We start from the raw sequence: 24579 nt of genomic DNA on the forward strand, positions 1-24579 counted from the left end.
ACTGAGGAAACACTAACACACAAGCACCTCTCGAGGACGCCAGAGCTACGGCCATTAAAAGCAGGGAGCGTATTCACTTCTTTCCAGTAAGATACAGTTGGCATAATATTGATCTTTATGTACACTAAGAGTCCACTACAGCTCTCCTTGTGTGCCAGGTGATAAAACTCTTCCCTTACCTGAACAGCCCCATGGCGAAGCACAGCCAAACCAAATGATGTGGAGAGTGCCCATCAGCACGTCATTGCCTTTGACGGCCCTGGCACCGAACAACTTCACCCCTTAATTCACTGGCACTGCCATTAGGAACAGGACTCACCTCGAGATCCCGTACTTGGAATTCCAAAACCCAGTGCCAGGACAGGTGCAGGCTGATTCCCCACCCACAGCCGTAGTGGTGGAGTTCAGCAGCAGGACAGTGTGATGTGTATTGGGCAAAAAACCAGACCTGACAAGTCCAATGAATATTTCTACAATATTGAAAGAGAGAACTCTGTATTCAAAACCACTTAAATACAGAAGTCAGATTACCAAGCTCATGCATTAACTCATCTATGGTGGGCCAGAAGCAGCAGTGACAAAATCTCAAAAAATTTGCAAGCATTAAGATGGAATGGCTTTTACAAAAAAGCTGCTGAAAGAATGGGATGTTAAATGATGATACAAGATTACCTAAAATAAAATTGGTCATCATGTTGGAATGCTGCTGAAGGATAAATTTCAACCATCACTTGTCAGCTGGCTCCTGTGACCAACATGGTATTTATCTCAATTGATTAAATACATTGTTCTATTTTTATTTACAAGAAAGGAGTGATGGACTTGCATGAGTTCTTTCAATTAATTTTATTGAGTAGCCAAATCTGATAAATTAGCACAGATAAAATAAGCATTTGCATGTGTTACAAATGACTTTTTACAGAAATAAAACAGTGAAAATTACAAACTGTAAAAAGGAGGACAAGTAAATCCTGTCTCAAATTCAGAATGGGGAAGATTTATAACTTCATACTGAAGATCAAATGTTTGAGTTCAGAGAACAAAGATTTAATATTACAATATTATACACTACTTTACAAAATTAAACTTACTATAAGGATTACATCCATAATAGTAAACAGAACCTTAAAATCACATTTACTGGTCCCTTAACAGCCATTCTGCATCTTGGATTAAATTCTGTTAAGAAATTAATTCTAAATAAAAGTGAATCATTCTACTTATTGCAACACAGTCTGTGTGGACTTAAGACTCAAATATATTAAATTTAAAACAATAATGAAAGCAAAGTAAAATGGATGGTAACAATGTTGGCTGAACACTAATGTGTCAAACACAGAAATAGTTTTTAAAAAGTGTCCAACTAGAAAAATAGACACACCTCTACCACACATTTACAATGGTAGAGTTGTCGTGCTGAGATCTAAGTACCAGAGCCACTCTTGCCTACTTTTGCAGTCCATCTTCAGTGTCCTCATTTTCATTTTGTATGTAAAAATGAGGAATCACAGGTAGTGCGTGTGTGAATGTTTCCTGTATTGCTGTTACAGCAGTACAAGTGAACCAGCAGGCCTTCCCCACTTAACAAAGTTCAATACAGAATTTCTTTCAAAGTGAAGAGAACTCTGAGAGGGTTCATCTGACTCATTTATCATATTTTGCTCTGTAAAACTTAGGGACTCAAATTCAAACTTGTTAACTGCCACAAAGACTGACATCTTCAGCCATTAGTCTGGTGTACATAAAACAACGAGGCCATCTTGAGTATTTATGTTTCTTAAAAAAAGGGATATAGTAGCAAAATACAGTCACAGTAAGAAACAGACTTTGGGTGGGCTATTTGATGCAAGGATGGTTTTCAGTTCAACATCTGAGTGATAATATACCCAAAACACAAGGTTTAGGGCAGAACCTATGCAAGTGCAGAGGTTCCATTTATGATTTAAATGAAGAGACCCCTTTCCCCCTCCCTGGAAAAAAAAAACAACAGACTGTCAAAACTTAAAAGAAACCTCTTCACTATGACTAGAAACTGTGCAATTCTCTGAAAAGCAGTTCAAGTAAATATATTCCTGTTTGCTACAGAAGCAGCAGACAGGGAAGCTTAAATTGGTTCTATAATAATGTTTTCATGCTGTTTTAGCCATTGTTCTGAACTTTAGCTTCTTGTGCTCAAGCAACAAGAACAATTTCTCCCAAGGAACTCCTCCTCCCCTAAAGTAAGGCAACTCCTGACAATCATGTGCAGCTCTAGCTTGAAATGGGAGCAAATGTTTACCCAAATGTTGACCCTACTGACATTTTTATCTCCAAATGTCCTAAGCACAGTACATTTGACCACTTGCAAGTGTTTTACCTCTTCAAGTTACTTGCCCCAGAAAGTTTTGCAAGACCTTTAAGTTTACCACTATTAAATAAAAAAGCAAGCCAAGATTTTTCCATATGCAACACTTCCATGGGCATTGGGATACAGTAACTTAAATACTCTTTACATTGGTAGCTATCAATGATAGCTTAATCTTCAAAACAGAAAAACTATCAATACACTTCTATACAATTATTTAAATATTTTTTGTATATAAATTTTCACTTCAAGTCTGATGTCAGCTTCGATCTGTAGTTCTGGCAGGATCTGAGAGTATAGTTAAAGCTTTTATTTGGTGCACACTGGCCTTAGACCTGGGCTCATTACACAGCTGCAGCAAAACCCCCTTTTTTTCAAAAACTTCAGGCATTTCTGCAACCATATACAAATCTTCAAATGCAATATAATAACTTTGTTCTTGGAAAAATAATTTCCAATTTTCTTGTCAGAGTATTCAATGTCACAGACCAACATTTGGTCTGAAGTGCTACCAACAAACTTGCTTCAGAAACACACCATATCTGAGGGGCTCAACATTCCTAATGTCAACAAGAGCCAAAAGTCTACTGAACATAAACCAAACAAAATCTGAGATAACCTTTCTTGCCCTTCCCCTCCCACACCATTCATACAATTGAAACTAAAACTATTCCTTCTACTGAAGAAAAGCAAAGCTTGCCATCTAAGTCTACTTTTGCTGCCAACTCAGCCAACAGCTTTTTAAAATCTGTCTCATGTAGGGCCCACTCTTCCCCATCGTTTGTAAAATTAGAATACTGACTTATTAATAGCTTCAACAAATTCATCCACCTTATCCAGGTTAAGCTTACCTTTAGTCCTATTAGCCATAATCCAATCCAAGCACTGGATTCTACACTTCATAAGCATTTGTTCATTTCACAATGAACACTTCTTTCATTGCTACTTTAAGCATTAAGATGAACATTGAGATGCTGTGCCTGTAATCACTGGATGCACTTAGAAAGAATTTCCCTGCAAATCATGATCAGTATTGTGAGGTTTTATATCTAGCAGCAAAAAAAAAAAAAAGAAAAAAAGAAAAAAAGAAAAAAGCAGAAAGTTACAGAAATATACATTTTGAACAACAAAGAACTCTTTATTTTACAAAATGTATTTCACCTTTGCAGTATTGCCTTTGTAAATGTACTTCATGCTGCAACTACTTACAGTAAAAACACAATTTGCAGCAAATTAAAGGTGCTCAACCAGTTCCAACAGTTTGATTTTCTTTTAAGGTACAATATTATGTAGTTGCACATTTGATTCTCAGATGTGGTCCTTTATTTGCTTTAGTTCGTTGAAATCACAGTGAGAACTTCTCATCAACTGCCTCAGGCCACAGATTTAATGAAGATATTACAAGCACAATCATTCTTTACTGCAAAATATTTCCTTAAAGAAGTGAGCCAAAGGCTAGTGTTTCATTTATTCACTTGCTGCTGTATATGAAGGAGGAATTCATAGTATGATAAGGCTGATTCTGTTCTGTCTTCAATCATATTTTGCAGAAAACTTGATTTCAATGGACTCTCATCCCTTAAAAACAAAAACGTAAGTTCTTGAGTGAAAAAAACATTTGCCAAGGGCTACCGTGCATTAATAAAGTTACAGGTCAAGTGGCAAGACATTTCAAGAGCTTAAGAACATATGAAAAGAGGATGTCAAATAGCCCTTAGTAGTGATTAATCCTAATAAGTGTTCTTACCAGCACTTACTTCATTTATCTGACATTAACTAAAGATTCTCCTGTGACATTTAATCTTTTGACATTCTAATTTGAGATAACTCATAAGTCATATAGTCAAATCTGTCAGCACAGCACACACTGTCGTTAAGAATTCCATTAAGAAAGTTCAGTATATGATATCCAAGTATGTATTGTTAACAGGTTGCTAGACTGTTAAAAACCACTTACTTTATTATATATAGTATAGGAAAGAAAGGTCTCTGTTCTCTCAGCCAAGAAATGAAAGCTCGTGTTCTGATGGATTCTGCAGTTTCAAGTTCTGGGAGATGTGTCTGAAAGGCAAAGGGTTTCATTAATACAAACAGGGTATTTTTCAGAAAAACAGTAAAAGGAACACTTGACCTAGCCCAACTCATTAGGCATAAAGAAAACCCAGACAGATACATTTTGTGATGTATAGTTTCAGTCTTGTCTTCTTCAAAAGGGCTTGAAACAGTCAAGAGTACTAAACTGCTATCAGCTGTCAGAATGGTAATGACTGAACTGTGATTGATTCCTGTTTTGTTGCAGAAACTAAAGGATTTCCCACTAACCCACTGTGCTCACTGTTAGCAAGGGTTCTTAGTCCGCTCCCACAGGTCCAAGAAACTCAATCATTGTCAGCCTCTTCCTACTGTGTTTTCATAGGGAGAAACGCCAAGAGGTAACAGAAATTATTTCTTTCCTTGAATCTATACCACTAGAGGGCTAATATCTGAGTAGTGGTATTTTAATTCTCATGCAAATGATACTTTGGCAGCACTGTATGACTGATGTACAGCAGAGCAAGCACATACCATATTCTGTGGTATTGAGCCATAATTTGGAACTCCAAGGACTTGGCTGATAAAGCCCTGCCCACAGTTCTTCCCGATCCACAGAAACATCACCTGAAAAACACCCATCAATAACAACATTAATCCAACCCAAAACACACCTCAGCAGTCTTGTACATATTTTGGGTTCTCAAAAAGAAAACACCAAGTAAATTTGGATACTTTTTAAAATCCCCACCACCACACAACTTACAGAGCCAGCATCCATAAGATAAGCACCATCCCTACTCAGCTTCTCCACTGACAGCTGGAGAAGGGGTGGCTGAGGTATAGTTCTGTCATTTATGTTAAGAGCACCCTAAAAGAAGGAAGAAGAAAAACAGTGGTTCACATCTTGTTGCAAAGAAACAGAAGAGAATGTTAAATAAGAGTAGGATCTATTACACTGAATACTGGAGCTGGAATGTTTTTCTCAGTTTAACTGAAGTCAAAGTGCATAATTTGCTAATACATCCTAAAGTTTTATTTAGAGAGGGTGAATTTCATCAAATATATCTTAGTTAATTAGTTCTAGAACTGGAATATCCCATTTGTTGTGTACCAAATATGTAATTTCTAAAACTGTTCAGGGTTTTACATAAACATTCCCTGTTTTCAAAACTTCTTGACATTTTAAAATAAAGGAAGCTACAAAAGGACAAAAACCACATTATGATATCTTAATGTATATGGGATTTATAGCATAAGATAATGACACAAGGCAAAGATGAAATAAGTTAGAAAAACCTTCCCCATCCATCCATAGCAAAGCACAGCTTCTCTCCAGAATTCATCAATCCAGTTCCAAATAACTAATTCATAAATGCAACAAGTGAGAGAATATGAAACATTATATTTTAGCTGTGCAGCTTTAATATGGAAAACTTGGGGAGATTTTTAGCATTTACTTTCACATCACACAAATCTTTGGGATCAAACAGATTATGTAGCAAGGCAAAGACTCACCTCATCTGTGAGATTATCAACTCTGTACAGACTGGGATGCGTCATGAGCATGAGGTAAACAAGGGGCTGGTTTTTCACCTGACACATGGTAAAGATGCGTTCATCCAAACGTGTGTTTGTCCCAGTTTGAAATGCTTTCTGCAAACAACCAGCCATTTAGTTTAACCATTAAAGCAAAGCAAGATAAACTGAATTTCACACATCACTTACTGCTTATTTCTAACTTACTTAAGTTTTAGAGATGTGCCCTAAGTGTTTTCTCATGGTCTTTTACTTCTGCTGTTTTACTTCTCCATAGTTCTCTTCAGTGTTTCACATATAAATCACAGAAGTCTCATTATTCCCATTTCTGGATTTTAGAATTAAGCTTGACCTGGCACCATCAATCCTTTCTAGAGAACACTACAGCTGAGATGAAAGCACCCTGAAATATATCTCTCTAACATACACCTCAAAAGTGCTACCTGATGAAATTTAAAATAATAAATATTGGAGCAGTTTACAACTGGCTTCAGTGTACAGAGTCCAAGGTCTGTATTTAAAGGAAAGAAATACTGCTGGCTTGTTGGGACCAAAAATACAGCTATATATCAAAGTAGGGCTCACTCCTCCCACTTGACTGGGTCAAATGCTTATCAAGCCTTTCACATAAAAAAGCTCAGTATGAACATGCTGTTTAATTCCTAATCAAGATGTATGAATCCTAAACTTCTCTTTGAAACAGAAAACCAGTTCGTCCAACACTTAAATGACTTCTAGTATCAGTTCAGGGAAATTAAATTTAAAAATATTTCCATTGAGCAAATACTGTGAAATGCTTTAAACCTACTGCAAGAACAGCCAGCCAACTCCCTCTCTGCCACCCACCCAACTCTCTTCTAATCTGCACTGAACTGCTGTGTGGATCTACATTTCCAGAAATGCACAAAAATGAGATTCCTGAGAAAACACTATCATCACTACCCTGACACATTCTCTTCACCAGTCAGTGTCTATTACTTTGCTCTTCCAGTGCTTAAAACATTTGTACTTTTGGTTTTACACACACTTCTGAATTCCTGCTTTTAAACTAAATTATTCTCCATCAAAGAATTATCCTTTTACTTCAGGCTGACCTGCCAAACAGAATCATGCTCTTGCCTGGCTTCCTTTCCCCTCTTACCTGTTTTAAGAGTGCCAGTATATAAAGTGGGAAGAGCCGCAGTGAGTGTGGAGCTGTGAGCCCAGGCTGTTGGATGCTCAGCACGGATGAGCGATAAGCAGCTAAAGAATCTATCACTGCATTGACCAAGGCATCCCGAGCATCGCTCAGCGTAGCAGAAACGGAGCGGTCCACAGCTAAACACAGAGAACAAGGCTCACATAAGAGGGGTTTCCTCCCTTGGCAGGACTACAGCCACATACATTAACTTCTCTCATTTTATCATATATGTTGATGCATCTTAAGCTTTTACTACATTCTAGGGGAAGTCAAGTGCTTCAGAAAATAGCTGGGGGCCCATGATGATGCACCATGCATAAGCATAAGTCCAGGTGATCATACACAGCTCTACTGATCCTCCACCTAAGCCAAGCATTAAAACCAAAACTCTCTTAGGTTTGCAACTTAGAAAGCACTCTTAGAACAAGGGAGAACCTTTTCTTCTAATGCCACATCCCAGAGGATTATTGCTCAGAGCTTTAAGGATACGATCCACACATATTCAAACAAGCTCTTAGCACACTCACCCATGTTGGCTAAGAGCCCTGTGATGGCCTGCACATCTGCTCCTAGGTACACATCACTCAGTGTTGTGACAACAGGTAAGCACATGGTGTGGACACGAATTCGTCTTTCACCTACAAGAAAAGAAAACTGTAGCCTCCATACTTGTTTTATGAAACAACACTACAAATGCCACTGTTGGCTCAATCTAACCTTACCTTTGCTGGAGGTGTACAGGAGAGCTGACTGAAAAGAAACAACTTGCATATCAGTAAGACTCTCTTCCACTGACATTTGCACAGCATATCCTGCGTCTGGGTTTACGTTGGGTAATGACAACAAGTCTGTAGATCGTACAAAGAAGTTCCCATGGAAAGTATGAATGGAGAGACCTACAAGATAATAATACTTAATCAGTTTGGATTTTATAGCTGTGAAGTACAGGTACCATACACAGATCTGCCATCAATGTAGATGACTCTGTATTGAAATGCTCCCTCTCAGTGAAATATGTTATCTTCAGAAAAGGTAAATATCGCAAACTGACTACTGATCCAAAGAATCCATAAAGCCTAGCAGAAGGTGGGAATTAGCAAGGCAAATCAATGCACAGTAGTAGAAAGTATCTAGATTATAAAAACAGTCCCTTGTTGAAATAGCAGTGCAGCAAAATTTCCAGTTTTGACCATTATAAAATGGAACTTGGATGCCAGAAAACACACTGCAAATACAGTCTTTAAAAAACTGTCTTACCCCTGGTACTGAATTTTACTTTTCTAATCTTTGCCTTTTAATCATTTAAGCTTACAAAATAGCTAGAATACCAACGAAAACATTCTCAAACAGCAGCAAACACCCACTTCCCTCTTCTCCATCCCCCCAAAATCTAAGAAGGTGAATTCAGACCTTTGGTGCATCTTATCCTCATGACAGCTTCAAACCCAATTTTTCTAGTTAAATATCGCTTCAGCTCTTTTTGCAATTTTTCCACCTGGACAGGGTTGTGTTTATGATGGTAAGATTGGTAGTAGTAGACACTACCTGCAGAATACCTTGATATGCAACCTGAAACAAAACCAGCATACATTGTAGAGTGCAGACAGTTGCTGCTGCAGTTTTAAAATTATTGAATTGTTCACACCTGCAAATCTCTCAGATACACAGTTACAGACCTGCCTACACAGATGTAACACAACTGTATCTCCTACTATGTGATAGTTTCAGGTGTGAAATAATTTTCTATTGACCTGAAATTGCTGTCACTTGAAAGTTTGGTTAAATAGAGAAAAATATTTAAAATGCTAATAAAACTTGCTCTAAAGAAAATTACACTGGTGGCTAAAAGGCATAAAAAGGAAGAAAGTATTTCAGCTACTTATATCAGTAGCACAAGAATCCTGACTCACTAAGAGAGGACACGAGACTAAGTAGGTTAAATCAGGACTGAATGATTACATTCTATTCCCTGTCACTGCTCAGCAAGGGTAAGTTTGCATCTTGACACACTAGATTAGTTCAAGTCAGGTTCATCTACTAAATATTAATGCAGATTCTAATGTAGCATTTGCTCAAAATACAAGAGTTACATGCCCCAAAACAGGTTGATATGACTTACCTAGAGAAGCCAAGTCAGAATATTGCCCACTAAGAAGAAATAAATCCACTGCAACCTGTTGCCCTGAGCAGTCCAAGGCCAACTTCTTGTAAAAATCAGTCGATGGTGTCAGATGTATGTCCTGCTAACACAGTGGAGTATTACAAAATACAAAGCAAATTCAGATTGATTCATACATCTATTGCCTGTTTTCAGGGACACTAATAATCAATTCTACATCATTGATTAAAAATATCTTATAATTAATTTGTGCTTATATTGCTCGGTTTTTCATTTTTTCTACTACTTTAACAAAGGAGTAAGACAAGCACAAAATTAACCCAGAAGAGGCAATCCCAGAACCACCTACATGCACAGAACAGGGTTGTTAGTACTCAATCTTTTTGCTTTCCGAACCTTTGCTGTTGCTCTTTGGTTTGGCTCTTCTCGTGACTTTAGTGCTCCCATTCCCACAGATGGGAGCTGTGTCTGGAAGACAGTGATTCTACCTCCAGTGGGGGACATCAGTTTAAAGGCAGCCTGTAATGCAGGCCCCAGAGCACTCTGAGTTTCCAGGGACTTAGTAAACATCTGTGGCAATGTCTTCAACAGATCTTGAATTAGCTACAAGTGAGAAAACAGTATTAGACCTATGAGTTTTCATGGTTTTCTACCTTATATAGAGCTGATTGCTGAACATAACCAAGTATTAACACTTCTAATATTAAGGTAGTAAAGAGAAAGTCCTAGAAAAATTGAAGCACTGTCTTGTTTCAGGTTGGCAAGAATTTACAGTGACAAAGATGAAAGATCTCTTTTTTTTTTTTGCCTCACACCTGGCATTTGAACAGCAGGTTCAAATTTGAACAGCATTAATTAATCAAAAAATTACCAAACATATCCCCATCTATGTAAATGTCACTAGTTATGTAACAAAGTCCTTGCTTCTTACCTCTTTATTTTCATTTAAATTTACTAATAAGTTTTCCGGCATTGGTATAAATACATCTGAAAGGGAAAAAAAATATTTGAGTTATCTTTTAAAAACACATCAAGCTTCCCCTGACTTTATTTGCCAACCATCATACTTACTGGAAAAAATGCACAGTATCAGTGTATTAACCCATGTAAACATAATTATGTGGATTTCTTTTTTTTTCTCATAAGCATTTCTGTGGCTAGAATCCCATGTTAGAGTAGCAATAACCGGGCTGAAGGATAATCAAGATTATTAAATAAAATCACATAGCAAATATTTCCAGTGTTCATTCTACCCTGCCCAATAACATCTGGTGAAAGGTGACTTGAAACAAAAGGCAGAACGACAAGCACTAAGCACCAGCCACCAGAAAATCTATAGAAATGTATCCAGCATCAGTATTTGGGATTTCAAGAGGAATCTAGAGAATTGCACAAATTAAACTAGAAGCTAGGAAGGATGTCTTCATGTTTGAAGTCATGAGCAGCCACAGCATTGCTCAGACACCAGGCATATATCTTCATAAACAAACTCACACATATGGTACTTGTGAAGTCATTACTAGAGAGATTAATGGTGTGATCTAGAAACTCCCACCAGATACATATTTTTAAAGGCTGTCATAACCAGAAGTCATTAATAGGTACTGATGACAAAATTCATTTCTGCATACCTTCAATATCTGAAACTATAAGCATCTGAGGCTGAGAAAGACCTTCCTGAAGACTGTAGAAATGGATTGTGCTGTCAAATGTTATGAAGCCTATTTTTGTTCTAGTGTTCCCAGGAAGCCTGAAAATGAGACATATGGTATTCAAAGAGATGAAATTTCGTTTCTGCAGGCTTTTTTTTTTTTAACATCCACTGCACCTCTCCATGGTTCTTACCAAGCAGTTAGCTTAACAGCTAGACTGCAAGAACTTCACTAAGTCAGTTTGGACAGAACAAAAGCCACAACAGAAAAGGAACTCAGGGTAGAGTCACCTAGCAGGTATGTGAAAACCTTTTAAGAGGGTATTCAGCAGTAGAAGAAAAGGAAGAAATAAACTGCAAAATACCAACTAGTGTTTATATAAGTTCAAACTATGCATTTTATGAAAAGTTTATTCGATGTATGACTCTTTTCAGCAAATACTTATCTAAATTTCAGGTTTTAAAAATACAGTTCAAAATATATCATAAACATGATGCTTGTATTCTTTTGGGGATTGGTGAAGCATGTAGGAAAGAGTCAGACAAAATCAAGTCTCAAAATTACCCTTTACACTGGTGTAGCTGTGATGGGAAAAAGACTACAGCTTCATGGTACATTTTAACAGAACACTGGCCATTGCTAGCCCACACCAGGAAATTTGTCTTCCAGACAGAAAGGACTGGCATGTTGGTGTCTATCACAAGTTTCTTAAGAGGAATGAAAATTGGAGATTTTAAGAAAAAAGTACTTACGAGTCAAGATTGTCTAACAAGGTCTGGCAGACTGTATTCAAGTATCCTGTCTCTATTGCATTGTGAGAGACATCAAACACAAAGAGGTACACGGGCGGCTGAGGTGGACGCAGCTGAGCAAAGAAAAGATTACCTTTAATTTTCAAATAACATTTCTTAGATTGGGTTTATTCCTTCCAATGCAAGTATAAACTGTTAAAACAGCATGCAGATGATAGCTAAAATTTCTGAATGCATTTGCCTCTTATTTGGTAATATCAGAATTCTAGTTTTCTTCAGAAGAGACCTACATATTCTAAATACAGAACAACTTTGACATCATAAATGTTTAGAAGTGAACTCTCTGAAGTTCTCCCCATGAGTTCTTGGATACACTCCTTAAGGCAACAGCTGTTCTACTGAACTGGAAAGCATGCTCTGAAACAAAACTTTCTCTGACTTCCCTCTGAAAATAAAACAAAGGGAAAGAATAAGTAAAAGTAAATAAAGCCTTACCATGTATTCAGATGGAGCCATAAACTCAATAGTAGCATTCTGGACTTCAGGTCTTTTATGAGGTTCTCCATAAACTCTTGTCACAGGATTATAGAGGAATTCTTCAGGAACTGTGCAGATATGTTTACATATTAGTATTTCACAGTAGTATTAGTTGTGCTGCATTTTAAAAAAAATGTATCAACTCTTTTGTGGCTGTTGGGCAATACGTGGAGAACTACACTAGGCAGTATAATTCACTTACACTTGTCACCTTCAAGGGTACCGCCTGAGGGACCACTTGGGCTTATTGTGTTTTGTTAGGGACACCACTATCGCTGGGAAACATTTCTCATGACTCCCAGAGTGACTGACAACAATCCCCCTACTGATGTGGCCAACAACACTCCAGTCTCAAAGGCCAAGGTGGAAAAGGTTAATTGCAACACTTCAAAGCCCATTTAAAACTTACCATCATTCACTCTATAGCACAAATTGCATTTCCATCTCCTTTGGTCTAGGAAGCTGACAAAAGGGTTAATGTACGTCCGGCAGGAACGGCATCTCACAATAATACTGGAAGTGACCACTGGCAATTGCTGGAAAAGAAAAGCTTCCTGTTTTAAAGCACCCTCACCCTGCAGCTGTTCACTTGTGGTAACACCACCACCTGCAGTGTCCTGGCTAGTGAGTCAAAGCATCCTTGTTGAAAGGAGTACTTCTGTATCCTCACAACATCCCTACAATTCCTTAATACAACAGATAGGAACTGAGCTCTAACATATTTGACTGCGTACATTCCCTTTTCAAGCCTCTAAATTCTTGAATTTTACACTGATGGTTTAAGCCTAAGTCCTGCACCCAATACAGATCAAAAAGCAGGGGAAAAAAAGCCCACATCTTTGAAAAATTAATTAAACTGGGAAAAAAACCCAGTGTTTAAGAGAGACACTGCTAAATTCAAAGTCTCCTGGCTATCTCATGACACCCAAATCCCTTCAATTTTGTCAAGTCTTGAGTTTAGTACTAGATCTGAAACGAGTAACTACAACTGATACATGACAACCTGGAATTTTGATGTGTTGCCTTCTATTATAGTCCAAATTCTGTGCTGCCTTTTAAGCTTTTTGTTTTTTGAGGTTTGGGAGGGTTTCTTTTTTATTAAGAAGTGAGACCTGGAGGTTTAAAAATGGTAGGGAGAAATAATTCAGAAAAATTACAGTGATCTGTATGGAAGAAGGAAATGTCAGTTACTATGGTAGTTCTTCTGGGCCAAGACACCTGCCCTTGTTTTATAATTCATTGTCCATTTTCTGGACTCTAGTAAAGGCATAGTTGATATTTCAGCATGTAAAGTTTTGAATATTTCTCATACCGATAAGTCTTTGAAAGGATGAAGCAGGAGCCCCAAAGGAAGTTTGGCTTTATTCAATAAGGCCTGAGTTTGAGGAATGTTAGTCAGGGTACAGCGGAACAACCTACATGGAGGACAAAGGGTTATTTTCAGAGGCTTTCAAATAAATTATGATTTCAGTAGTACAGTATATTTTTCTAGATCTGTTGATGGTGAATTTCCACTTCCAGATAAAAGATCTTCTCCATCTCTGTCAAATAATTTTGTTTCTGTCTGAGCTTGACCCACAGTACATACTTTCAGTTCTTATTTTATACAAATACTCTTTACACAGAACTGAGTGTCATTTTAGCCACTCAAAGTTAAGCCTAACAATACTCAAAGTTGCACCAAATCTTTATATACTAAATGCTATTTTGGAATAAATCAGAACTGGCAAAGTTTAAAAAGCGGTTTTAAAAACTTAGTAACTATAAACAACCCCACAATCATTTCCTGAGTCTTGAGCACTCAGCAGCTTCCACAAAGTGCACATGTATGTGGCAGTTTTGCAAATCCTGTCCAGCTTGTTTGCATGAACAACGTCACAAAGGCGCTGTTATTTCCTTTATCTACCATAAAAATATTTGCAAAGCAGGAGTCCCTGGCTATACACAGTTTGGTTGGTCTCCTCAGAGAGGATAATAGGTTAACCAACTGCCAGCCTCTTCTTTGAAATTTCATTTGCTCCCTTGTTTTAAATGGTTACTTTCAATACAGAGGTCACCCATGTTTCTTCATGCACAATCTTTTTGGCGTACCTCCCCTGGCTGAATTAACTCTCATTTTATATCTTCTCATCCATACCCACTGCCAGGCATAAAATTTTTGTACTGTACCTATCTATAGCTGCTCTGAAAGCAAACCTTTCCTCATACTTTCTACACAGATGATTTTTCCCTCTTCAAAGTCAAACCCACTTACTGCCTTCACCTTAACACAGTGAATCCCATTTTCAATATTTTTTTCTCATAAAATTAAGAAAATATTTTGTGAAATTATGTTTATAAACAGGAATTTATACTTCTATCTATTTTCATAAATTATAGCAAATGCATAATCTTACTCAGGGTTGCAGTTGAGCTTCTGGATGTCTTCATGCAAGTTGGGGACAGGAGCCTTCAAGAGGGTTGTGGGAAGAATATTTCTTTCTTGAAGAAGATTCACAGGTCTTAACCCTTCCTGCTGTAGACTCAGGCCACCCATTGATGCAGTTAAGTGATTAGGGCCCAGGGCAGGCTAGAGTCAAATAATATTTCAAAAATTAGCACCAATTATTTGGATGAAACCCACAGTCCATTTAAAAGTCCATTTCAGTTTGTTTTGCTCATGTACTAACTGCCATTGCATGCATATATTAGAAATACTGGTTGTCACATGAACTTGACTTATGCATGTAACATAATAGAGGAAAAAAAGTAGCATAACATGGCTATAAAGCTCTTGAAATACAGAGGCTCAGCTGATGAAAGTGTTGGTCAGTTCACTTTGAAAGTTCAGGGGAAAAAAACCCAAATACTTCAGCTAATAGTAATGCCAGGGAAGAGAAACATGCCAAAAGTTTCAAAAGAAACATCCTGAACAGATACGAGGGTGGAACACTTCACAAAGAGCTGGCACATGGCTTTTCCAAACTGCTACCAAGTCACAGGCAAAAGCATTCATTCTGGGCTATGTCTGTCCTCTTGAACAAATGGTGCCCAAACAGGGAACAAAAGAAGCAGCACCCCGGGGATGCACAACACACACCAACCATCACTTTTCTTTACCCACACCCCCCCACCAGAGGTAGTACTGAGATAAAAACCAGACAATCTTTACCTGGTGGAAATGTTTTGATCCATCTGGGTATTGCAAAGTAGATGCATTCATTCCTGGTGCTCCAGGTGGAGAAGTATGTTGGTAGCCTGGAGGTAAGGCAGGGTAAGAATACCCAACACTTCTATTCATTTTAAGATTTGGGGCTGCAGGAGAATTATGTGGAGTTGCTGGAAGCAGAGTAGACAGATACTTAATTGCTGAAGAACTGTGTCTTACTTGAGGCATTAGTGCAGCAGGAGAGCTGCCTGTTTAGTTTCTAAGAGTAAAAAATACAGCTCCTGTCAACTTTGCAAAGGTTTTCTCACCCGCTTTACATACTACAGGCAAAGACATGATAATTGTCAGTGCTTCAAATTTTGTATTTAGCTTCAAGACAGGCATTGAACCAAGTACATATGTTTCTACACAAATGATTAAACTTCTATCTTTCCCAGACTCTTAGAAGTTCCATAATAATAACAACCATTTTTACTCCCAAAGCCTTACCCATGAGGCCACCACCTTCAATTGCATCGTAGCTGTTCTGCACTACAGACCCATCAGTGGCAGCAGATCTGGCATCACCTTTTAAGAAAAACAACCACAGCAAAAATTTGCACAAGTTATGAATAAGTTTCAATGAGGTAATTGCAAAAAAAATCCTACTTGCTGGATGAATATTAAGACAAGCATAGTTTGAATCTACTTTGGTTTTGACCCAGGATGAAACTAAATTAAATATACACTTTGGCCTCTTTCTCACACACACATCCCTTGCAGAGGTTACCTCAACAAAGGACATTCATAAAACATCACAATATTTTTTTTTCAGGAAAACAAAAGTCCCTACACTTCTGGTTGAATAATCTTTTACGATTCCTTTAGATTAGGGATTTGCCACAGCTTCCAAGCCGACACGCAGTAATGGGTATGGGGACACTCCCTCCTCAGCAGAGGAAGTCTCTTTAGGCTAGCTGCAGTTTTCCAAGTACCCTGAAGAACCTTTTCTACTGATAATTCACAGAAACACCAAATTCCTACGTTTACACACTTAGTCCACTACTGCTCACCAAACAGCAACAGCTCTGACACAGTTACGTACCAGTCAAGATAGAAATTCAATCTAAGACAGGAAAAACCTTGAAACTCAGAGAATGCTCCCAAAGAACAGTTCTTAGTAAGCCAACTATGTCTAAATATACTAACACAACTATATATTGCGAAGAAGTAGGTACTCTATTTTTATTACAATTTTTTATTAAAATCTTCAAAGATGACCCAGTAAAAGGAACTAACATTACACACTGAATCTTGCTAGCAGCAGCCAACCTGCTTCATAGACTAAACATTTTTATCTCTCCAGGACTCTGAAAATGTTTCTCTTCATTAAGAAGAAAATATTTTCTAAGCAAAAGCTGTTTCTAATGCATTTCATACATTCCAAACTAAGCTAAATCTCAATATACTGTTACTGTACTCACACAGCTACCACACAATAAACTGTCACTGTGAACATGCAGGGAACCAACAGCTTTGACAGAACTATGGATGTAAAAATAAAGCTGCCGACTCGCACGTGGCCCCATCTAGCATGGGCACTAAATGCCAAACAACTGGAGTCTGTCTGATACAGAGCCCTGAGGAGCTCTTAAACAATGGCATATTTGTGCAGGGCCCACAGGAGACACAAAGTCAGGTATCTCTCTACAACAGCTGACACTTCACAGCCTCTAGTAACTTCCTTCAGAAAACCAACAAATGCAAGATGTACTGCTTCAGTGATTTTACACAGAGAAGAATAAGGTACAGCTACATAAACAGCAAAGAAATGCAAGGTCCACATTTTAGCTCTCGCTGTAGAATGAACAATACAGGGAGTCATACATTGATTTCTGTCCTCACAGCAGTCAGGGATGCAGAGAAATGAGAATTTCACTATCGTTTTATACCACAAAAAAGGAAAACACAATGCCAACTACAAGAGACATGACCATGTAAAACAGCACTTGGAAATTTATTTATAAGTGTTAATTTCTTAAATTTTATCAATGTCTGTCTACAAGAAGAATTTTTCCTCTTTCCAGGTCCTTACCTGCTCTTTTCAGATTAAATTATTAGTATTGTATTAGTATCAATTCTACAATTTGAGTCTCTAATAGAACAATGTGTTTGACTTTGAAGGTTGTATATTACAGCAAGTTGCCATGTTTGAATTCAACATAAAGAGCAAATTGTTTCTTACCTTCTTGGTTTGCAGCTGATTTTAGCAGGGACTGTGCACTAGGTGGTCCTGCTATCGCTGTTGATGGCCTAGGTGGACCACCAACTGGTGGAGGTCCTAAAGGTGGCCTTGGAGGGTGGAGTGGAGTTACAGGCTGAGTCACTGGTGGAGGTGCAGTTCCTATAAAGAGATTAACTTTTAGGAGAATTTCAACCCAGCTGAAAAAAGTTACAGAAATTTTGTTACAAAACCACACAGATTGAATTCTAAATATTCCTGCTATTCAGAGGATGAACAGCATAAGATACAGAAATCTAACATGTGGGTAGAGGGTCTCAACTGCAGGTTGTTTCTTTCATGCTTTTCTCATTCTGGATTCCTGTAGCTACTGATTTCTTTCAGCTTTTTGTTGCTATTGCTGGCAAGAATGTCAAGATGTACTGAAAACATTCCAACTTTATAACTAAGTCTGGAGTGATCACCAAATAAGCTAACTTATTTTTAAAAGTGATCACTGTTATACAAAAAAATATCAGGGAAATTGCTCAGGAGGATTGAATGGATATAAAAATTACTTATTCCAAACACTTGCTCTCATTTCATATGCCACCTTCCAAAATTTCTCTGCATTTTCCTCACTAATTTCAAAGTACTAACTGTTTATTCCAATTAAGTGCCAGAAATAGTTTCATAAATTCTGTGAGCTTAAGACATTTTGAACATCGTAACAAAATTAGGCAGGCATATAACAAAAAAACCTAGCATCTAAAAATCTCTAATGAGGCTAAAAGCACTTCACAAGAAATATTACTTGCTTTTACGTGGAAAATATTTCTCTACCTAAGTCCTGTTTGCATGCTCAGTCAGAAAAAAAGCTGTGTAACAACAGACAGCAGTTTGGCAAAGAGAAACTTGAGTATTAACTGTGTTTCCATAATAATCACAAGTTGCACAATAGAGCTATTTAGTGTTAGAAAAGCTTTTACCTCTGCATATACCAGCAGTCAAGCAGCAGGAACAAAGTCTCCTACTTTTAGAGTACTTTCTGAAGACTGACAATTATCATCAAATGTGAAAATTACAAGTTTGGGGGAAGGAAGCTTTCCATTGAACTGACCTCTATTTCAACAGCACAGAATGCTTTTCAGTTTTCTTTTCAGGCTGTGCTCCAGTTATTTGCATCAACCTGACTAAGGCTGTTCAGAAAACTACCTGAATCAAGTGCTTACAGAAAATCCAACAATATGACCACGCTCACTAAACAGAACTAGTTTTCAATGGTGAAGTCCTGAACTGAAACATGCTAGTGCTCCAACAGTCACCCCAGGAAATGATGAAGGTCACAGAAACAGCATCACCCACAGACAGCATCCCAAAACAATGAGACACTATTCAGGAGTTACCTGCTCCAGCCAGCTGAAAAACCCAACCTGTGCACAGAACTTCCATTTCTAACCCAAAGAAAGCATCCATGTATTTCTGATGGGTGTATCTGCTTTGACAATCTTCCACAAGCAAAATGTCACTGCAGAATCAATTCTGTATTCATTATTTTAAAAAAAGTCATTGAGAAATGGACATTGGTAAGATATAAAAAAGTTCTGGTTACCTGGCTTCATGTAGCTGTTCTGCAGTGAAGGACCCCCCGGAGAAGCAGCATATTGATAACTCCCTGGAGGATTTGTGCTTCCTGATAACGATGACGGTGGCTGAGCTGACCCTGTCCCAGGCACATGAGCCAAATGGCTTGTTTGAGCCCCAAGTGGCTGACTCACAGGAGTCGGGCTGTACTGCCAGTTTGAAAGCACTGGTGGGCTGGCTCCAGGAGGAAAGCTTCCAGCAGATGATACAGCCGCTGAGTTCTGTAATGCAGGCGGCAGCACTTGTGGAACAGGACCTGGTTGTTGTACTGGTGACCCGGAGAAAGCTGCCACTGGTGGTCTATTGAGAGTCTGGACAGGTCCTTGGTAATTGTTTAATTGAGAAACATTCTGAGAGCCACTATAGCTATACTGTCCAGAAGACTGATGTGGAGTAACCTTTGCTGGCATCTGATGGGAATATGATCCTGGAACCGCAGGGCTGTATCCCTGGCCATCTGGGGAATGCATCAGCTGATTTTGAATGGGGCCTGGAAGGAAAAAAAACCCTCTTTAGGAAGTCAGTGCTGTGTATCACTTCTGAAAATAAAAGACATTCCTGTGAATGTCTTTCCTTAGGATTTATTAGTGTCCAAGCCATTTTTAATTCAAACCATTAGGTGTGACAGAAGTACTACAGCAAGGGACATGAATTTGGCAGTATTTTGCTATCAACACTTAGATCTTTGTTTTGTTTTACAGTAACCTTGCAATCACTAAGCATTCCAGTACCATCCATACTCCTGGATTGAAACTCACACAGGATCCCATTCCAGTCTTCAGAAACCCCCAAAAGCAAGCTGCCCACAGAGGAGCACTGTCCCACACCACTGGCAGTAGCACACATGAGCAGACCGAAAGCGGAAGATGCATTGCATAAGAACTCCATTTCACATGACGGCTGACACCACAACACACCGCCAGCCAAGTGCCAGCATAGGTCACCGCACTGCTGCTCAAGTGACAGAGTTAATCTATGAAAGTTTCTGCAGTTAATTTAGTAAGAGAATTATTCATACACACACTGCTCATGTGAGTGGCTAACTGGTCACCAACACAGAATGAAGGATAAGGTTATCATAAAATAATTCACCAGTCAGGAAAATAAAACTTGATAGATTAATGATCCTCTTTGTGCATTTGTTGGTTGGTATAAGTGAACTAAGTTTTACTCATTTGAAGAAAAAAAGTTGAAAAAAAGGCTAATAACTCTCCAAACAGTAAACAACATTGGCAAGAGCATCATCAGATTCCTGCTTTACAGAGGAACAGGTTGACAGAATCCCATGGGATTTCCAGTGCAGTAAGAACTCCATCAAGAAAGATACTACCACAGGTTGTTCATACCATTGCCACAAAATGGACATCCTGAAAAGAGACTATCAATTTTCAAGTGAAACCCTTCTGAGCAGAACACACTAAATACTGCAGGCCACAGCCAGCCATGACTCCTTCACACTACCAAAACACTGTCCAGTGTTGTATCATTCAGTTCAGCCGGTCACATTGTGGCTCTCCCCATCCCCTAAAAACACCAGCTTAGATACTGGAGACATTACACACACACAGTTACACATTAAAACAAAGATGGCTCGTTTCCTATAGAAACATAATGGCTAAATTCTGAAAGGTGAGCAAGTCCACATTTCCAAATTAAAGCAACTCACACATTTCCGACAATAAATTAAGCTAAATGCAGAATACATTGAAATTCTTAATTAGGACAAACACTGCACTGATCATTCAGCTCCTCATTCCCTAGAAAAACTTAGGCTCTGGGTCACACACAGCTGTTAATTCACTGAATATTGCACAGGTCCATATAACAACTACAGTGCCAGTGATCTCATCCTCACTGCTTCTTATTTGTGCATAAAAGGTACACACCATATTATTCTCCAACCATTAATTTCAACATGCAATTTATCATTCAGTTAGGAAATCCAGTTACACTCTGCAGTCCTTACAATGCAGCTCATAAATATTTGCAATTAAAAATCCTCTAAAATCAAGGGTGTTTAAATAAAAAGCTCACAAAGACGAACACACTTACAGTTATGAGTAATCTTCAAAAACTACCCTGCAGTGTATCAGATGGGTTTCCAATAATGGATTTACAAACCCCATTGGCAATTGAACTTGCTAACTTTAAAAATTATGAATTCTTATCAAATCTTCTGACTGCAACTGCACAAACACTGATATAACATCATCACTATAAACCATAGGAAAAATACAGAACAAATACAAATTAATTTCATAACTTGATTTTTCATCTTAGGGCATGACTCTCTATCCCAGGCAGAAATCAGAGTACTTGCATTGCTCTCTTACGCACTATTTTCCCTGCTTGAGGATAAACAGTGGAAGTGAGGTGATATCAAAAACTGACCTACATGATATTTTCTATGGCACCTTATGCAAAAATAAAAATCAAATTCACCACAGAACAATGTTCCAATTTCAATTTTTATTTTTAAAGCCAGAAGCACAATGAAGAGTCTTGATACCCTCATGCAGTAGTTCATGTTTCCAAGACAAGTCTGCATAAAGCTGCCAAAAAAGCTACAGAAATAGCACTAAGGGGCAAAACCCCTTTACAGAGAGTTTCACAGTGCACAAAAACTTTTCAGGACTTGCTGTTTGATTGCTGCCAGATACCCATCTTGACCTGACCTCTTTACTGAGACCCATCAAAGAGTATCTACGCTATCCAGCTTTCCCCAAATGCTGCTGGTTTTCTGTGGAGCCAAAAACAAACAAGGAATTCTGTGTGGACTGAAGAGCCACTTCACCTACACAGCAGCAAAACAGCCAACACTTGGAGCCCACAGAAATTAATTAGTAATAGAAGAAAGACCACCTATTTAACAACAAAAGTCTCCTCTACAGCAACACAAGGCCATTTAATATTTCTCAGAGATCAGGAATAGCACCAGAATATATATGAAGGTTGCTTGATGGTTTTATAAAACTGTCAAAGTACTAACATGGAAGGCCAGGATCCAACTAATATTTTCCACCACACAGAATTTCACTGTCCCCTACTCCAAGCCAGTTACTCAGCACATCACTTTGGCCAGCCACAGGCTCTCCAAGCTCCAGGGAGATGCAAAGATAAACACTCTGAAAAGTTACATCCCAACAGATGCCATGGGACCAGTCACCACCAGTGTCCACTTAGGCTGACTCTGACCCACTGGACTCCAAACCCAACAGCTCCTAAAGCATCTCATGACCTCGAAGTACTATGTTAAGGTATCACATGAGAAGAGCAAAACAGTTCTAAAAGAATTGTTTCTCTTTCATGTTTGCACTTCAGATCTATCAACTGGAAAGCAAATTAGACACCTGCAATTAAATGAGTACAGAATACTGGTCCTATTAAAAGACAAGCAGAAATGAAGGAGAGGAAGGTTGTTGCTAAGCAACACAATGCTCTGTGATAAACAATTTCCCGGGCAGCACACGGTGCTGCTGTGACAATTCACTGCCTTGGTGGACACGCAAGCTCGGGGAGTTACCTGCTAACACTTCAGCAAGCAACAAGTTGCGAGGAAGGGCTGACAGCTATAGAACAATTTATCATCCTGCTGACAGTTTTCTTTCCTCACAGACCACTGTAAGCACCACTACAGCACTAAGTATCCCTAAAACTATTCTATAAAGCTTTGGGATTATTATAAAGGTCAAGGATCACAGCACCTTCACAACGTGTATTTTAAGCAATGCTATGAGCAGTCTATGCTTGAACAATTTGATTTATTTCAAAGGCCAGCAACCCAAACCTTATCTCTAACATACTATAACAACTGTTTGATTTTATTACCTGGTATTTGCATAACTCTACAATTCAGTTCTTTATTTTTCATACACCTGACAGCTGAGAAGCCTGAAATTCCTCTTTCTCGACTGCCTCTCCATAACTTCCATTATGTGCTTAATCTGACACTAGGGAAATCAGCAAAGTAAATAAATAAATAAAGTAATGCCAGTCTGTAAATCAACCCACTCAGTTACTCCATTAGCAAACACTCTCTTTGTACAGTCTCTGCTCAGATCATAAGCTCTCCAGAACAGAACCTCTCTCTCCACACAACATTCATACTCTTCCCACCGTCTTGACCGTAGAAGCAACTACACAGTTAATTGCAAATTGTCGTTTTGCTGATGACTTTGAAGAAAAGCAATAAACATACTGTGCAGGAGGAGGGGGAAGAAAAATCAAAAGATCTCATTATAACTGAATTGCTTATGATGCAGCACAGCTACTGAAACACATAAGTGTATAATTAAGGAAGCAAGTGCAGAGGATGCAGTCTGCGTATGTGAAATCAGGAGACACTTCCATCAGCACAGATTTGCACTCATGCAACAAAAACAGACACAGAGACAAGGCTGGCCTTGAATTTCTTATTCCTGTCTTAAAACGCTGGCTAGTAAGTTCAGTTTCGCCTTCAATATCGCGTCTTAAAGAGATGCATTTTGAGGGGAAGAAAGTAATCAAGACTTTCCCAGTTTGCAGCACAAAGAACCAGATAATGTCGGCTTTACGAGAATGACAAAATAAGAAAGCCCCGCTGCACCGCAGGCTGAGCTCAGCGATAACCACAGTGCCACACGTACAGCCCGTTCCAAAGGGTGAAACCTCGGCTGTGTCACCCGTGTCACCGACAGGGGCCCACCCGGGCCAAGGGGCGGTCCGGGGTAGCTCGAGCCGTGCGTGCTACCCCAGCAACACAGACACGGGCTCTCTGAAAGGCGCTGTCGTTCATACAGACAGAAAAATGTACTCGGGGATGCTTCTGCCATGAAAATAAATCACAACGAAGATTTATTTTGCCTAATGAGCCACTCTGTGTTTTCCTCAATGACACTTCGGGCAGGGCCCGGTCCGATAGCACCTCACCCCCGCTCCCGGGGTCACACAAGGAGCCCGGCATCGCTGCCGCTCCTTTCCTGCTTTCCTCCCTAATTCAGCTGTGTTTCGCCCCGGGCCGCGGGCGTCCGGGCTGCAGGAGGGCACCGCCGAGCTCAGCCGGGTGTAGCCCAACGACCCGGGCAGCGAACGGCCCGTCCCCGGAACCCACTACCCGCGCTCTGCTCGCGGGCACCGGTCCCCTGCCCCCGCTGCCCCAGGGCGAAGGGGTGCAGGGCGGCCTGGGCCCGGGGGAAGCGCCGCGGGGCGGGAGCCGTCCCTGCCAGGCCCTGTCCCGTGTCGAGCCCCGCGGCCCTGCCCCGCACTCACCGTTGCTGTAGGGCTGCTGGCCGGCGGGGGCCCCGGCGGGCTGGGCCATGACTCGGTCGGGTGCGCTCGGAGCCGCCCGTGTGGCGGCACCGGCCCGGGCGGGGGGGATGGACCCACCGGAACTGCCGGGCGGCGCGCGCAGCCGCACTGCGGACACGTGGCACTTCCGGGAGCGGCTCTGCGGCT

The 24579-nt window shown here is 39.5% G+C and overlaps 1 protein-coding gene across 1 annotated transcript; it reads right to left on the reverse strand.

The window, feature by feature from the left end:
• Window positions 1-831: 831 nt before the first annotated feature.
• On the reverse strand, window positions 832-24537 carry SEC24A (SEC24 homolog A, COPII coat complex component). Its single transcript, XM_069028886.1, has 23 exons — window positions 24394-24537; window positions 19115-19636; window positions 17527-17685; window positions 15792-15869; window positions 15306-15472; window positions 14551-14723; window positions 13467-13569; window positions 12564-12690; window positions 12113-12222; window positions 11618-11730; window positions 10845-10963; window positions 10145-10200; window positions 9610-9816; window positions 9214-9334; window positions 8505-8663; window positions 7817-7990; window positions 7622-7732; window positions 7056-7231; window positions 5894-6031; window positions 5142-5246; window positions 4910-5002; window positions 4302-4405; window positions 832-3922 (listed from the first exon to the last, which is right to left on the reverse strand). The coding sequence occupies exons 1-23, from the start codon at window positions 24440-24442 to the stop codon at window positions 3808-3810; spliced, it is 3279 nt and encodes a 1092-aa protein (XP_068884987.1). The 5' UTR covers window positions 24443-24537; the 3' UTR covers window positions 832-3807.
• Between the last annotated feature and the right edge of the window lie 42 nt (window positions 24538-24579).

This window comes from Aphelocoma coerulescens, chromosome 13, assembly GCF_041296385.1.
Source record: "Aphelocoma coerulescens isolate FSJ_1873_10779 chromosome 13, UR_Acoe_1.0, whole genome shotgun sequence".
Lineage (NCBI taxonomy): Eukaryota > Metazoa > Chordata > Aves > Passeriformes > Corvidae > Aphelocoma > Aphelocoma coerulescens.

Excerpts from the sequence above, each read along its gene's own strand:
- SEC24A (XM_069028886.1), bottom strand. The coding sequence starts at position 24,442 with ATGGCCCAGCCCGCCGGGGCCCCCGCCGGCCAGCAGCCCTACAGCAAC. Across the intron at positions 19,637-24,393 it reads CCAGCAGCCCTACAGCAACG|GCCCCATTCAAAATCAGCTG; the intron begins GTGAGTGCGGGG and ends TTTTCCTTCCAG. Across the intron at positions 7,991-8,504 it reads GAGGATAAGATGCACCAAAG|GTCTCTCCATTCATACTTTC; the intron begins GTCTGAATTCAC and ends ATTATCTTGTAG.